General features: G+C 47.8%; 3 protein-coding genes across 3 annotated transcripts; 1 reads left to right on the top strand and 2 right to left on the bottom strand.

Annotated features, from left to right (window-relative positions):
• Positions 1–3,460: 3,460 nt before the first annotated feature.
• N7473_011853 (uncharacterized protein) lies at positions 3,461–4,926 on the bottom strand (the record flags this gene model as incomplete). The annotated part of the gene is made up of 2 exons (XM_057157792.1): positions 3,461–4,316; positions 4,367–4,926. The coding sequence occupies 2 exons, from the start codon at positions 4,924–4,926 to the stop codon at positions 3,461–3,463; spliced, it is 1,416 nt and encodes a 471-aa protein (XP_057003642.1).
• Positions 4,927–11,135: 6,209 nt separating this feature from the next.
• N7473_011852 (uncharacterized protein) lies at positions 11,136–11,566 on the top strand (the record flags this gene model as incomplete). Its single annotated transcript, XM_057157791.1, has 3 exons — positions 11,136–11,143; positions 11,208–11,271; positions 11,321–11,566. 3 exons carry the CDS (start codon positions 11,136–11,138, stop codon positions 11,564–11,566), a joined length of 318 nt encoding a protein of 105 aa, XP_057003641.1.
• A 1,170-nt stretch (positions 11,567–12,736) lies between these two features.
• On the bottom strand, positions 12,737–16,798 carry N7473_011851 (uncharacterized protein; the record flags this gene model as incomplete). Its single annotated transcript, XM_057157790.1, has 1 exon — positions 12,737–16,798. The coding sequence occupies one exon, from the start codon at positions 16,796–16,798 to the stop codon at positions 12,737–12,739; it is 4,062 nt and encodes a 1,353-aa protein (XP_057003640.1).
• Positions 16,799–17,116: the final 318 nt, after the last annotated feature.

Raw genomic sequence — 17,116 nt, 5'->3', positions numbered from 1 at the left:
GTGCGATATTTTGGCCGGCAGATCTTAAAGAGTTTAGCACTGACGGATACCCTGGCCGCTTGCAACACTTTGCTCACATGTTCATTACGAACATACTGCATTTGTCCATGATGGGGGCTACTCGCCGCCGTATTTGGTAAAGTACTATGGTAGTTCCTTTCTAGAGCAAAATCTAAATCTATAGCACGACAAAACTGTAAGAGAAATAAGAAGCTCACTGGCTCCCCCATGCCGAAAGAATGGACAATCCGCGGTCACCGTTCCCAGCTATGCATAAATATTGCTATACATTAACCCGTGGTTTCGTTAGGATACATATCACTAGAACTTCCTCACCGTCCCCTTTGGGAGCAGACTACTACTTAACTGGCTCACCTCCTTTGATGTCGGGATTGACTTGCTCTCGAAAACTATGAGCCCTCACCAAGCTCCCGCTTGTGCCGAGTAATTGATTGGCCCGCAGAGTAGCAATGAGAGGCATTGGGCACCCTTGCCAAGCCTTCGCTATGACAAGATTCATCTTGCTTATCCGGAACTCGCTACCTGGAACTAAAGTCGTCAATTTACACTCAGTTGGAGAATGAGAACCAAGTAACCGACGTCTAGAGCTCTGCTCCGTTCGTGATACAGATCGAGGCAGAACAAGTGTCGATAGACATGTTGTCTGGCGCTTGCTACTCTCATCAAGACACAATCCCGTCAAGAATCGGTGCCGGTACTTCGGTCCGTCAAAATTGTCTCCGGGCGGAATATTGAGATTCCACTCCTCTTGCTCGGATGCAATTCTTCCAACCGCAACCCGCGTATGTTCAAAAAGCGAAAGCTCTTCCTGATACCGATGATCTGACCCGAGATGCCCCATGAATTCATCAAATGAGTCAAATGCCGGGGTGTAGGAGATCATCCCTCGTTGCAGCAAAATATACAGCCGAAGGATACAGACGAGCCAGTGTCACCAACTGAGACTTGCCTCTTACACTTCAAATGAGACTTGGCCAGAAATAGCCAGCGGTATCGGATACCGGTAGATTTGTGCACGAAAGCTTCTTGGCTGTACCTGGGGCCATACCTGTCACCTGATTTACTTAGTGGCATAGTGAAATAGCAACCGGAGCACTGCCATCTTGATACCATATAATTATAACCGATTGGTTCACTTCGCACTTTGAAACTCCCTATTCCAATGCAGAGTTTATAGGCCCCTTTGCAAAAACCTGAGTAGTTGTTGTCAATACTTGGAGGCCAGTTGCATTTGCTAGAAGACTGCGTTGAGCTATTTATGCTCATCGATGACCTTAGAGAGCCCCATTTGCTAGTACGAGATGACGACACCGATGATGTGTCGAGAGAGGGACGAATGAACCCTTTGGTCTGTGACATGAAATAATTAGTCACGAGAGTTCTTTGTGGCAAAGATAAGGGGGCTTGAGTTCGTTCGATGGGTTCGCCCTGTATCAGACTTTCCGTCTTCAGTTCGTGCTCAACCTCAAATCGGCCCTCGGAATCAAGAATTCCACGGATTTTCAGTTTGTGACAACACTGTTTCATATTTTTCAACAGGAAGCTTTCCTTTTCGTGTATCTTCATCCTTAACCTGTTTGGATGTAGGATCTGATATCGCGGAGGGCTTTGCCGATGGCCGCACGGTTGGGAAGTCGTCCACAAGCCGTAAGATAGATTCAACTTCTCTCAAAATATCTTTAAAAAGCTGATGGGTCATTCTTACATGCAAATTGTCCACTGAGGATTCTCCCTCGGGAGGTGGGAATAAGTCGGCCTCGGAAAAATACTCGAGTCTGACCAAGGACCAGCTTCAACAGGCCAGTGCTTGGCATCTGTGACCTGTAAAAGGAGCCACCCTTGAATGGTTCGAATTTGATTCTCGATACTCGAAGAGAAGTTGCTAGCGGGCAGACTCGTGGACATATCAAAGGAACTCGGAGTGCTCAAAAGTGCCACCTGCTCGAGACGCAGGCACATGTCACTTATGACCTCGATTGCACGTTCACGGCTAATATCGAAGGCCACTTTCAAATATTGCATTTCGCATATTTATTTTCACGATCGGAGTTGTGTAGATAGTTTCTGAGCTCCAGCTGCAGTTGCATAACAACGGCTTTCATCTGTTTGCGGGCGATAGCATCCCCCCTCATCAACGCCGGATACCCTCCGACTAGCATTTGTCCCCTGGGTGAAATATCCCCGGACCCACGTATCAGAGTCCACTCAAGGTCGCGAATCGAAATGTTTCCTGAACCAGGGTCTTTAACGCTGTCTCTCTTACCAGTCATCATAAGACGGTGTACATGCGATAGAGGCAGATGACTGTAGAGGGTTTAGCTTCTGAGTAGACTCCTCATAGACGCAATGAACTTCCAACATCTACCTACTGGCTGCAACTGACGTGACGAAAAGGGTATCACCCGCACCCGACATTCTCAGCCCGAGTCTTGGTTGACAACCTTGGGAATGAGAAATGAGGTCGGTATAATCGCTCTCCAATAACACCAGCTGGCAGAAATCAGATAGTGGAAGGATGAAAGGATACCCCAATAGAATAATCATGATCGTAGGATGCAGCCGATGACTTGAATGTGGGGCAGTGCCTGCGCCCTCGACACAGCCATCACAAAAGCCATTCCCGTAGCCTCAGGTGCGACAGGGTTGTGATTGGGCCTTTTTCCTGTGGCGGTCAAACTGTGAGGCTGGCGGCACCCACCTGACTACCTGCCGCACATAAGCCACACACACGCTGGCCAGTTAGTAGAGGGCGACAGTCGCTTCATCCACGTGGAGCAGGACCACAGGAAGCTGGCGCTGTCGATGTCGTTGGTTTCGCGTGAGATGGATGAACCGATGTTTTGTGACTCGAAAGTTGGACCAGACTGCGACACCCATCGAACGCTCGTGGACTGACCAGTTAAAGGACATTCGTACTCGTCCTAGCAATGGAATCCACTGTCCATGTTGTGTAGTTGTCGGCCACAGAGAAATGAGAATTTCATTCAGGAATAGGAGATAGCATCAAACTTTGCAGCTAGTCCTGCATACTCAATAGCTATCCTATCCTACTGGAAGATGTTCACGAGGGTCGACGCCCGTTGCAAGGAAGAAGAAGTATTAACTCATCGGATATAGATCTGCGAGATTCTTCGTCCTTGTGTTTTCCGCAGAGAAATGGTTCGATCCCACCGTTATAGGCGCCTTCAACATCTCGCTAGTCAACTAGTTAAAGAAGTATCCAAACATTCTTCTTAGCCTCACTATGGAGCAGAGTAGACCAATCACATGTCATTGTACTGTACGCAAAAAAACAAAGAATGAAAGAGAAAGACAAACACCTCAAGTCTGAGCTACGTTCGTCTCAGCTAACCTTCTGGACTCCGACCTTACCTCCAATACCCTGAGCTGAAACCTAGGCAAGAGTTCATTATCTTGTGAGATCTGAAATGCCGTTGCCTTAGGTTGCTGAAATCTTTGCTTTCCTGCGATTGGTTCTTCGTGCTTCCTGGCGGGCTCGGCGAGAGGAAATGGCATTTTCTTCACTTTTCGCAGGTTGCATCTGTTCCTCACTCAGAGCAAAACCTGGCCGCAAAAGTTCCAATTCTCCGGCTTCGGAAATAAAAAATGCAGGCCATACGACAAAGTTAGTTTGCATCATACTCAGCTTCGCCTCAGCTTTTTTCGGGTCTGGATCTTGCGGGAATTCCACATTGTTATTCATCGCTCGCTTTGGAAACAGGAATAACTTCCAATCACCAGCATCGTCGTTCAACTCAAAGTCTGGCTCTACTGCTGCCTCCAACTCTTGGAATTGCATCCATTGCTCGGTAATTTTCTTGCAAACTACAAGAAGGGCATCTTCAAAGAGGACCTGTCTTTTGGCCGATAAAAGTGGTTTCGTAAGCTTCAAAACCTCGGCTACAAGCCTTTTGGTACGTTTAAGGCTGTTTTCCTTTTGCTCCGTGATGAGAGATCGAAGGAGAACCGATCGTAGGTAACTCCCTTGGTTCCAGTCGTAGGACTGTAGCGCATCGATGAGTTCGTGGAGTTGACTTCCGTCCAAAAGATAGGTAGATTGGAAGATGTGCCGCGACATTGCTTCTGCGCAAATTCCAATAAGAGCAGCTACTCGCATATCCTTCGCAGATGTTGTATTTGATAAAGGCAAAGGAACAATACGCTTCAAAAGATCGTGGTTGCGGAGGTTTTCCCAAGTGGTTTGGTCTTGAAAAGCCGGATTTTCCAAATCATGACCGAAGAATTCAACAATCAGGCTATGGACAAGCTTGAACATATCTTGCAATTGATCTCGTCTATGCTGGTTAGCAATGTCAGTTATATACTTTTGCATGCTTGAACATACATTATATCCCTGTCCGGTTTTCTTAAGTCGACGGTGAACTGATTCAAACATTGCAGCCTTTCCGAAAGAGTTGATATCTCTCTTTTCAGCAGCGTCAAATCATGCTCAGTGGCTATTCTCGCATCCTTCTCTGTTTTGGAGTTCTCTCTTTCTTTGTTAAGACATTGCTTGAAATTAGCAAGCTCCGTCTCTCTCTGCTTCAAGTTTGCTGCAAGCTTAGTGGTTGACTTTTTATTCTCACGCAACTCTTCGTCCTTGATCTTCATGTTTCCCTGAGCATTATTGAGTGCGATTTGTAAACGCTGAATTTCCTGGGTCAAACCATCGACTTGGGTAGAATACTCGGCAATTTGTTCGGTTGCAGTCTCCAAGTTTTGCTGCAAGTGCCCAAGCGTCTTGAGATTCTGTTCATTGGTGATGTTAAGGTCTCTTTCATGTTGTCTTAATATGGCGTTCTCCTTAACAATCAATAACAACTCGCTGTAAGCGTCGCTTGTCATGAGCCGTTGGAGCTGTTGGATGAGGTCTTCGCACGAAGAAGCGGAACTCAATGAATCCATGGCTTTCTTTGGTGAACAATTTCAAATTAAAATAATTGCAGTTTTGAAGGAATTGTGCCGCATGAATATTCCAAAGGATCGAAGATCTCTCAATTAATTTATATAGCTCTCCCCTGGAACAGGTTATCTTTTTATCTTATCACAGAATAGGTGGCTTTAATGGCCCCAGTCTCCCAGAAATGGCATACATAATGCAAATGTTTAGATTCTCAGCTTTGTAGAAATGATAGGTTGACGCATCACCACGTCACTATATTATGTGCGTCGTTGCAAGAAATCTGCGGGCCGTCAATCACGAGAGCTTCGTGCGGGGCTGGAACCAATCACAATCATATAACTAGTCCAGAACAACACTGCCACATATAACACACTAACTTGGCAAAAGCCAAGCGGGTCGGGACGGCGGTGTGGCACCTACAGTGGATGGAAGCAGGCAATTTTGAGCATCTCGGTTGAGGCTCCTTGACTCAGCCTGACGGACCATCAAGCACGGAGCGTAAGTACCACCAACTGGGTTGGCTGCCTCATTGAGGCATGTAGGAAAAGAGAACGTCTTGAGAAATGCCTCGATGAGGCGGAAAACCCCCAAATCCTTCCTCATTGTCTACATGGGTCAAAAATTTGCCGCCGTCCTGATAGGTTGCCTCAGCATTCAGAGCCTCCTGGTGTTTTTTGTAGAAGTTCGGCAGGCTACCCCCATGGATCATCTGATTATAAGTTTTGTTGAAGCAGGTTCAAATGTAACCAACGTTAAGTTGACTTGTGGCTCGAATGTAAGGCTGGTCCCAGATCTGGAAATTTTATTTATGCCATACACCCCTTCCCCAGAGTCACTGATTGGTAAACACACTAGCTTTGGGGACTCGCATACAGATCAATTTTCTAGATTAGTCTTGCCTTCAATAAGATTGGCTCAGTATATTGGAGCAAATGCTATGAATCTGATCATCTGTCTTTCGTGGTTTTCCCTATCTATTGCCTGTCCTCATTGCTGAACCGAAGACCATTGCTCTTCAGCCCTGCGTCCCCATTGAGTGGTTACTGGTGCTTCCCACCCGATCCACTATCGAAGCATACTAAACCCTATGACAACCAGGAATGCTTTGGAAATGATTCATGAACTGAAAACCAAATAAAATTATTGCAAATGGGATCCAATTAATACGAGTATTGGTGCATACAGTTTTCTTATCGCCTGTTCTGTTATCTTCCTACAAAGAAAGCTGACTGTTAGTCTTCTCTACGATGTTGTCAACTTCAGAGCGTCCACTAGTCTTGCATGAAAATTTGTTAATTATCGACTCCATCTTGTGAGGTCTGCAAGCATCATTAATGCGAGGTCTGTAGCCTCAATCCAAGGCAGCCTTTATCATTTCGCGCTATATTTCAGCGTATCTTTCTCTCCAATCTTCAATGAATGCCTTGGCTTGGGCCATCGTTCTAAAGGGTTTATGGCATGAGCCTTTCTCTTTAGTGACTTCTTTCTCGGAGCCACTTTGGCCCCTAAATCTTGTAAGGTATCCTGAACACACCTGCACATCAGGAGACTCGGAATTATCTACGGAAAAAAGGGATAGGTGCCTAGGCTTCCCCATTCGCAACAGCATAAAATCCCTCCCCACATAATAGAATAGTTTTTCCCGCTCTAGGCTTAATAACTTCCTTCACTTTAGCAACTCTCATTTGTTCCATACAGGTGTGTGCTTCTTGAAGGGTCCTACAGCCTTCCATTCTGATTCGCACCCGGTTATGCGAGGATGAGCATCTCCCCTGCCATCTTTGGCAGATCAAGCTCGGAATTGTTACAGTACCAGTGCGAGGTTGAATCACCACGACGAATAAATTGTGGGCTCCTTGACACGCCCTGTAACGATCGCGTAGTGCTCTTTGTTCCCTTTCTGTCCGGGCACAGCTCGATTTGCCTGCCTGAAGCGCCTTTCTGAGATATGTTTTCGATGAGTGAGGACACTCTTATAATGAAAATAGGTTGTTAGCGGTAGTGCCCCGATCGGGTCAAACCTGATTGAGATCAGCTTGCACTGATGCTATGTATGTAAGACTCACAGAGTCTGCAATGCATCCACCGGGATAATTTCCGGGGCTTTTCTCTACGCGACATTTAAAACTATGAAGCTCCGCCGCTGTCAACTTCAGACTCCTAGGCAATAGAGGAATTTTGGAGAGTGGAACCAAATCAGCGGTGTTCGTTAATACAAGGCAGGCTGACCAAGCAGAAGCCAGTGCGCCACTATCCTGATCGGAAAGCGGGAATCAGACCGCATATTCTCGCCATACCTTGGCATAGTACTACATTAGACTCTTCTATATTCAGGCTGACCTATTCAGAGGGTGAGGTCTCTTAACTCCAATTGATCTTGGTAAAATCCTCACTTGGTACTTCGAGGTATTTATCACCCGGCAGGCGCGTCTGCGAGTAATGACTGTATACTTGAGACTGAGATAATTGTTCTTATTGGCTCTCGGGCTTTTTGGGTATTCATGCATCTAAGTGAGGCAAGACGGGTCACGCGCGTTGAATATGTCTCTGTCATGTTTTTCAAAGAAAACTTCTTCCGCACTCATAGATATCCTTTCAGTGTCATACATCTGATTTATCGCTATTCTCAGTATGGAAAAGACTGATTATTTCATCCGTTTCCCAGCCTTCAAGAGAAGCCCCAAGGTGTGTTTGAGTTCCGAATTCCATCTTCTCGCACGTCAAATGCATTGGAAAACAGACTCGAGAAAGTATAGAAAGGAAATGTCATTATTTCTTGCTTCCGAGTTCAAAGTCCATTATGGTTCCCATGCCACAAAGCTAGAAAACTGGCAGGCACTATGCATTGAGCTGGATATTTGTCGCTCAATTGAGAGCATCTCTAAATGCCGCAAGGTATTGCATCTCGCCATGCGTACCCCACAATATTTTCTGTTTATATGTCTAACTTCATAGGCACTTGCCAATGTGCACGTCAATCTGGTTGACTTAGTTGATTCTCGGCGAATCGGCAAAAAAGTCGATCAGTATCCAAATGTTACAGCTCTTCGGAACTATACTAGGGAAACAAACAAAATTTTCCCTAGATCGGCTGCTAAAGAAGATGGATTCCTGAAGGCTCTATTACGTGTGATATACTAGTTCATCGTGTGCTCTCAAGAGCACTGGTGAGGGGAGGTACATTACAGTAACATCGGGCCTATTTCGCAATTTGACTTCTATGCAATGAACACAAAGACATTAAATTTTATCTTTAAATAAATATTGTTCCCCAAAGATATATAGGAGTATGCGTGAAATCCTTTATCCTATTTCCTCACGGAAGATATGCAGGATACAAAACTACATATCCGTGTATATACATATAGAGTGTTCTAGTTCCTGAAATCGAATTTAGACCCTCGCCAGGGCCTCGTAGCCTAAATGCCGGTCCTATTGTTAAGCTGCCCTCCTGACACGCAACCGCAAAACCTTTGTGACGCCTCAGCGAAGTCCCACACGATTTTGACCGTCCTGGCTCGCGAAACGGGGTCTGGTTTACCTCTCTCACCTTGTTTTGCGCCTCCTAGCAGACTCGACACTCTATTGAATGCGTCTCCAACTTCTCTTCGTAACTCCCTTCGAATATCCCTTAAATACGCTTAATCCACATCGGTCACTGTCTCTTGCGCGCTGTATACGCACTCGAGATCGTTACTGTAGCTAACCTTCTTGCGGTAGCTAGATAGCCAATTGTGGACTGTGCGCAACTGTATTAAGAGGTATACTCGGTTCCGCAGGTTCCTGTATAGCCTCCTTATGTAACTAGCTGGTAGTGTGTTGTCGACTTTCCGTAAGCGGTTACTTGGTGGACGATTTCTATTCTTGCTCCCACTAAGCGTACATGTTCCGACGGATAAGGGCCCTCTCTCTAGTGAGAAGCGGGCGGAATGGGTGGGTTTTGCCCGGGCTGGTGGCGTTCTTGGCTAGTTGGTCGGCAGCGTTATTTCTAGGGTCGTTATATAATCTTGCTGCGGACGCCTTCACCTTGCAACAGCGTGAAATTTTCTGTATGTCGCTATTTTAAATAGCCTTATGTCTATCCAAAATGAGGTTTGCTGGAAGTTCCTTTACTAAGATCTGTTGAAGCAGCGATGCATTTCGTATCTTGATTCACCGACGTTTGTTCAAGCTTCAACCCTGTATCAACGACTACTATTTCAACACTTGAAACGATTCGTAGCGGATCACCGGTTTACCTCGATAGCGTGCTCTATTATCACCATCATTTTAGTTCTAGCACTAGCTTTATAGTTTGAAACTGAGACTGATAAGCGCGTTGTATTCTGAGTAAGTCTACGTCAACCCGCCCTCACTTGTTGAGTACGGTCGCGCGTGGATCTAGTTACTATCCATAGAGTCACCTCTGAGTGCACCTGTACTATGTTGGCTGTACAGTAGAATTGAGGAACTTGAAAGCTCCACTCTTGATTTTCTCCTTCGCCGGAAAGCGTCGACTATCGAAGATGAAGGAGTTGTATAGCCAGAAATGAGACTCGACGTGACGATACCATAGAGATACATTCCGATATGTATAGGAGCCGGAGACCAAGACCCATACGAACGATGGACTTCGGTACCCCCTTCCTCGTTGCGAGCAAACTCTTCGTAGATTGGGGTGGAGCCCCACACTACTTTAGGAGCCCCAGGGCTCATCCAAACTTAGATTCCTCATAGCTTCAATATCATCCAATTTTCCTGCTACTGCTTCACATTAAGACAAACATCGACGCTCACAAAGGCCCCTTTCTTCGACCGAGATGCTGCTCTCTCCGGTATAGCCTCTCACCGTTACTCATTGCGAATGTTTGAGTGAACCCCGAAGCCTGACGCCCAATCTCTGCATAGCCCACCGCTCTATCTTTTTCTATACAAGGCGTAGGCTTGGAGAAGAGGGCAGACACTCAGATTTGTGGCTTCTGCGGCCGTGCGAATGGGAATTGATGAATTCAATCATAAAATAGGATAACCTATTTGCGGCACGGTCGGTTTTAGGATCATCTTAACTAGCCCCGGGAGCTGCAGCGGTCCGAGAACGCTCATTCAAGATCCCAGGGCCAGATTTTCGCTTTTGAGGATCTAGGTGAGGCATTCCTGCTGCGGGGATTTTTGATTTACGCGCAGGCTTCCGGCCCGAGTGCGTTACGAGACGAAGGATCCTGGGATCTCAATCAGTGATCCTGTGAATGACTGATCCGAATTTGGGAATGCAACCACTTACCCTAGGAGCTATGTTACTCTTGGGGCTCTCGAGCTAGATCGTGGAGCCACTGTTCTCGGTCCCGAGGCAGGGAATGTGCTTTCGGGGATTCAAATAGAACAACTAGGACAGGTACTTTAAATCCCCATCCCGGCTTCTACGAGATTTCTAATGATTTCCTTGTTATTATCATACATGAAGCCTACAGGGAGGATGGAGATATGATATACGTGGAACCCACATCGATCATATGGTGTTGGCCCCTGAATATTCTTGTACCTGATATCTCTGTTCGACCGTACATTATCTAGGGGGGCACCATTTTACGGGCCATCCTCGTCGCTAGAGAGCCCCGCTGCATTGATCCCTCGCTCGTCCTGGCTGTTCGATGTGTAAGTTCTTGTTCCTGTTCTTTTTCTTACTCAATCTGTTGCAGGTTTGCCAGCCTGAAATTGGTATTTTCTTTTATTCTTAGCACGGGGTGCAAGTTCTGAATCTGGCCCAGCTACGTCTAAACTCGGAATGAATGCCGCCGCATTGGTCACCACGTTTGGCCTTTTTGCAAAACTATAGGTAGATGATTAGAGCAAGGCTCTTGAGATCCCTTGCAACATGGAATCAATCATGATGGAGAGATCCCTTCGGTAGCCCCCGAGAGAATTATGCAGGGCCAGCATGCAGATTATCTGCAGCTTATCCTTTCGTGCAGATTGTTGGCTGGAAGGTTCCTTGTTGCAGATTGTGGGCCGAATTGTGCCTTTCGATTCCTAGATACGAGATCTTATCCTCTCAATCTCGCTCCCACTTTGCAAACCTCGCATCTCCCAATCTTTTTCTATTCTGCATCATCTTGATCACTATTCTTTCCTTACTTCTTTCCAATCAAGTTTCCCCTTACAGCTTTACCCTCATCTCAAATTCACGTCATCTGTCCTTCTCGTTTTCGTTGACAAACATCCAATCTGACCAACCATGGCGGTGTAAGCTACTGCGGTTTTCCCTGGCTGTCGTCATAAAAACTGAAGACTGACAGAACATAAGCAGAAATGCCTCTGGCTACGAGCCTTCCCCCACCTGCTACCAAAACCAACCCAGTCGTTCTCGAGCCGTAACTCACCCTACCTGCCTGCCCTCTGACTTCAAAACTAATCAAATAGGAGCGAAAAGCTGCCGTTGAAGACTTCATGGGATTAGCTACGGCCATCCCTGCCTTAAGCACCAGCTCTTCCCTGACCCCGGCCGGGCCATGGGCTACATCTGTGAAGCGGTACAGGTCCGATGTTGCAGAAATCAATCTACACTCCAATACACCCCTTCTAAGGGAGCTTTACAAAAGGCGCTCTCAGTGGGAACTGATGATCCGCGTCAAATATGCAATGGACTGGAACCCCGTCTCCTTGTAGAACAGATGACCCTATTCACTACCAGAATGGAGGCCAGCTTCATTCCAATCGTTAGAACGCCGCAGCCAATTTCTTGTACTTAGTGTGAATCTGAAAACGGTATTTTTGCCCACTGCATCAGGGACCCTGCCACACGCCGGTGTGACCCTGGATCAATGCTTGCGCGAAAATTTTGAGAAGCCGCTGTTTTTTCGGGCAGCTTTCGCAAAAGACCCTCTCATTCCCCACCCCGAAGTAGGCATCGATGATTTATAGGAACAAAGCCTGGAGGAGGAGAACCCAGAGCAGCTAGTTGACGTCTATGACTCCACAGAGGCAGACCTAGACAATGGCACTAGCCAATGGACTTTGCAACTGCACCTAGCTCGGACTTTCCTGCTCGTTGGACCCGGATTCCGCCCCAGTACCTCTCAAGCGGACACGCATGCGTCACATCTCATGGAAAGTGCTGAAAAGCATAATTGAACACTTTGAAAGGGTCAATAAATTACGTAGGGTCATTCGAGCCCAACGGCGCGGGCTTGTCGCGGAGCGTCGCCGGGTCTCACAGAGCAACTCCGCCACCTTCCAATGCATGGCCGCCCAAAATTCGATCAGCAAGCCATCGATCTTGAGCGCCGTTTCTCCAACTACGAGTAGCTGCAGCAGGAACTTGAGGTTCTCAACCAGCTTGTGGACGAGTCTACAGGCACCTTATTGCTGACCTCGATACGATCTAAGGGCCCAACCATGTTAAATCATCATCGGAGAAGAGAAATACAGCAGGGTCGAGATGCGTATCCTGGTGATCCTTAAAGATTGTTTCATCAATTTTGGTACTTCGCTAGAAATGTTTGCAAATTCCACCTATTGTTCCATGACGCCATCACAGAGATCTACTCGCAGTGAGCAGTCATAGTTCGCATCGCAGTCTGCCTGTCCTTCTTAAAATACAAAAAACCACATTATTATCACAATTCTTTCTACTATTAAACCATCACAAGTAACGAGCGAGCATCTAGGTAGACTTTCGGATGCTCACCCCTTACAGTGGATTCATACTCCCAATCGATACAAAGCGATAGGCGGTATAATTTACACGCAGTGTGGATTTTCTCTCCCCACTCGTTTTTCCAATCATCATCTTCATGTCGAGTTCTTTTAATTCAACTCTACTCTTAGGTAAAATTTCTATTCAATCTTCCACCCTTTCTGAAATTTCATATCGGCGTACCACGTCTTGACATACTCCTTTCCTGCATGCGGCCCATAAAGTTCGACGTCCCATTGAGGCGAAGGGGGAGCAAGCCCTGTCTCTTCAAGGCATCTTTCCCGCAACTTCTCGATACTTCCACCACGATCATAAATCGAAAGATTACCCGACTGAGCACGCTCAATCTGCATCCTGGCCCGGAGCTGTTCAGTTGCTGAGCAGTCCACTGTAAAGTCACTATTCACAACAACACCGTACCCGTGGCGCGCTCCATCCAACGTAACAAGCTTTCGATGGACTTCGAGTGCGACCTTTTCAGCAGGTCGTGTCAAAGGATCGCCCAGCCCGCCTCCACCCCAAGTAACCCACTCGAGGAGATCACCAATGTCAACGCGGATGTGGTCGCATTTCGATGGAAGAATCTCAATAGGTGGATTTTCAGCTGAATTTGAGTACCTGTATAAGGTCTTTCGTGATCTCTGGCCTGGTTTGCCACCTTTCAAACCCCATGGCTTGGTGAACCACCGATCGTCGTGGAGACTGAATTCACCACGGCACAAAAACCGATATTCAGTGCGTTGGGCATTTCCACCCCGGTAGAACCCAGGACCGCCACTGTCGGCGACGCTTTCATTTGCTTCGATACGCAATGGATAGTTGAGCTCGATGCTTTCCGTGGGGATGGACTTGATCGCAGGGAAAAGGCAATGGCAATCAGGACCATCACCAGCCTGTCGTGCGGGGACGCCCCCGAATCCGATCTGGTAAAGCTGGAACCATTCGCCGTCAGGCTTGAAGCCGGAATAGAAGAAGTGAGGGGAGTCGCTGAATCCTGCTGCGGCCTGATATGCTTCGTTCTTCTGGCCGATCAAGGCCTGGATAATGTCCAGGGTACGACCCATGAGATGAGTGCGACAAGAGATTGGCGCAGGCCGGACGGGCTTGAGCACAGTGCCTTCGGGAATATACACATCAATAAGGTCGTGGAATCCGTCATTGATCACAGTGCCCGGTGCAGCAGCCGCGATGAGATAATACCCAATGAACATTTTGAACATGGTCTCCGAGAGATAAAAGTTGATACTGTGTTGACTTTGCGGAGAAGTCCCGTTCCAGTCAAACCGTAGCCTGTGGCCGTCAATCTTTTTCATAGAGCAGCAGAGAGCCCAGGGTCCAACTCCGTGACCATCGTCGTCAACAAAGTCCGTGAACTTGCTCTCCTTGTCGTCGAACTGGCGTTCAATGATCTTTGCGAATCCAGCACGATTCCGGTGCAATAGCTCATCTGAGGCAGCTAGGTAGACCTCACAGCCAAACCGAGTAGCCAATTCGCAAACTCGTCTAGCGGCCATAGAGCATGCTGCGACAATTGCTGTTAGGTCAGAGCGATACCAGTCGGGCTGACGAGAATTCCTGCACAAAAGCTCTACTAGATCAGAGTTCATGACACCGCGACTGTAGAGCTTAAGGCAGGGAATCTGGACACCATCATCGAACACGGACGTGGCGTTGATAGACATGCTTCCGGGAACAATACCACCGACGTCCGTGAGATGACCAAACTGTGAAGCCCAGCCAATGATTCGATGCTCGTAAAAGATAGGCAACAAAACGATAACGTCATTTAGATGGCTAATGGCCCCCTGCACCTGGTAGGTATCATTGGTGATGAATACGTCTCCTTCCTCGATAGTCCCTTTCCAAACCTCGAGGAACTGGGTGATGAAACTGCCAAACTGGCCAACCAGCATCTGTCCTTTGCTGTTCGTTATGACATTGAATTCGTCTTGTTGCTCTCGAATGGCTGGCGACATGCTGCACCGTAGCATCATCTTATCCATCTCGCCTCGGATAGAGGCGAGGGCAGCAGAGATTAGGGTGGGAAGCAGGGGAGTACTTTTGACGAGATCACTAGCAGACTGGGTCGTATGACTGGTCGCATCCGAGGACTTCTCTAATGGATTGATCAAAATGTTCCCCACGCTGTCAATCTCTCCATAATAGCCGGGGAGAATCAATGTGTTGCTGTCCATCTCCGTGATGATGCATGGTCCTGTTACCCGGACACCCTCTTGGCTGATCTTTGAGCGATCCCACAATATAGATTTTTGCTGTTGGCCTTGCACGATAACGGTCTGCTCCCCAACTTTCGCTGTCGGGGGTGGGTCATTGGATAACGCCTTTGCAATTTGTGGAACATCAACGACTGGCGAGTCATCAATGAGAATAACTCCCAGCCGGATCAGTTCCAACTCAAAGTTCGGTAGGCAGTAAGTGAAAAGTTGCTGGTGCTGGCGGTCGAACTTCTCCCGGAGCACGTTATGCCACGCTTCAGTGCTGAGAGCTAACTCATCTGCCTCCAGATCGACCGTAATTGTCAACGCTTGGCCCTTGTACCTGAGGTCTGCCTGGTACTGTGTCTTCCATGTGATGGACCAAGATGTACTTGTTGATCTCCCAAGGGTTTCCCGACCCCGTTTCTCTAGCAGAGAATACTGATCTCGCGCTATGGCTGCGGTCGTTTCGGACACTAGGTGGATAAAGGTGGCGGATTTTTCAAGGGTCATCTTGGTAGTGACATCACCTTGGGCGCAGAGAATACCCGGTGAAGGAGGGATAATTACTGGCCATGCCCCCAGTAGTTCACCAACGGCATTCGCATGCAGAGGTCCCGCACCGCCGAAAGCCACCAGAGCAAATTCTCGAGGGTCATAACCCTGCTCCACGGAGACGAGGCGGAGTGCGCCGTAAATGGTCTCGTTAGTGAGAGCGATGATATCCTCTGCGACCTGTGAGACGGGAAGGTTCATTTGCGATGCGATGTTCTCCATGGCCGCAATTGCCGCCTTCATATTCAACATGAAGTCTCCTCCCAACAGCGTTTGGGGTAAATACCCCAGCACTAAATTTGCATCCGTTACCGTCGCGTGGTTCCCGTTGTTCCCATAGCAGGCAGGTCCTGGTGATGCGCCTGCACTTTCGGGGCCCACACGTAACGTCTCTGTGAGTTCCATATATGTCGCGATCGAGCCTCCACCGGCTCCGACAGTGTGGATATCCACGGCAGGAGAGCGAACAGAGATGTTGTCGATGGTGGTTTCCCGTCGTAGCTGAGGCTGACCGTTGTAAATTAAAGCGCAGTCTGTCGAGGTGCCACCCATATCCAGAGTGATCAGGTTCTTGTACGGCGTACCACGAGCCACCACGTCCGCCACTCCAGTCACTCCTCCAGCTGGTCCTGACATGAGAATAGTGACGGGTAATTCACCGGCCAGCACCAAGCTTGTTAAGCCACCATCGCTTTTGAGTACCCGGATAGTATCACTTTCCACGGTGAGCTTATCGACAAGATTCTGAAGATATGTCTGGACCACCGGCTTGACGAGCGCATTTGTGCAGGTTGTGACTGTGCGTTCGTACTCGCCCACCTCGGGCAACACATCCGCAGAACAAATAATAGCCACATCGGAGCCAAGCTCCTCGCGAATGATTTCCTGGACCACGCGTTCGTGGGAGGCATTACTGTGTGAATTCAACAGTGAAATAGCAATAGCTTCGGGATTTTGACCTTTCAACACTCGGAGGCTCTGTCGAAGATCCTCAACATCCACTGCCTTGACCGGCACTCCATGCACCGACATCCGCTCCTTGCATTGTACTACCCGTTCTAAAGGTACGATGGGTTCTGGTGGTGTAAAGTGTAACCAGGCACCGAGACCACCGGGGATTTGAGAGCGACGTAAAGCCAGGATATCTTTGTGACCAGCCGTGACTACCAGCGCGGTACGGGCGCCTTTGCCTTCTAGGACAGCATTGGTGCCTGTCGTAGTACCATGGTGAATAAACTGGAACTTTCCAGACCAGTTGAATTGGGCTTTGAGTGTTTCGCGTGCTTTCTTGATGCCATTTTGAATACCAATGCTTTGGTCTGGGGTTGTGGTTGGGACTTTGGCTCGGACGGTTTGACCGTGGGGAGTGAGGACATATACATCGGTGAAAGTACCACCAACGTCAACACCGAGTTGGTATCCTCGATTCATAGCGACCGACTTCTTCGATGTTTGATGAGGATAAGATGGTGCTAGCTATAAGTCAATAAAGGGTTGGGGACTGGGATTTGAAGAAAGGATGAGGGGTAACGACTGTAATGAATAGGGTAGGCCCGTTTATCAGCGTTTCATCAGTCTTCGACCCCCTCCACCCTGATGATGACATAACATGCTACCAGTTTGAGCATTGTCCTCCAGATTGATTATTCCTTAAAAGTATATCCTGTTTACTAAACTTAAGATATTATATGCCTAGATAAGCCGATCTCTGTTTCTCTAACATATATCTGTACTGCTTCATGATCCCTA

The sequence above is a fragment of the Penicillium subrubescens genome, assembly GCF_028828155.1.
Source record: "Penicillium subrubescens strain IBT 31985 chromosome Unknown utg000010l_segment0_segment0, whole genome shotgun sequence".
Lineage (NCBI taxonomy): Eukaryota > Fungi > Ascomycota > Eurotiomycetes > Eurotiales > Aspergillaceae > Penicillium > Penicillium subrubescens.
The sequence above is the reverse complement of the archived record's forward strand: the minus strand, read 5'-3'. Positions and strand labels throughout refer to the sequence as shown.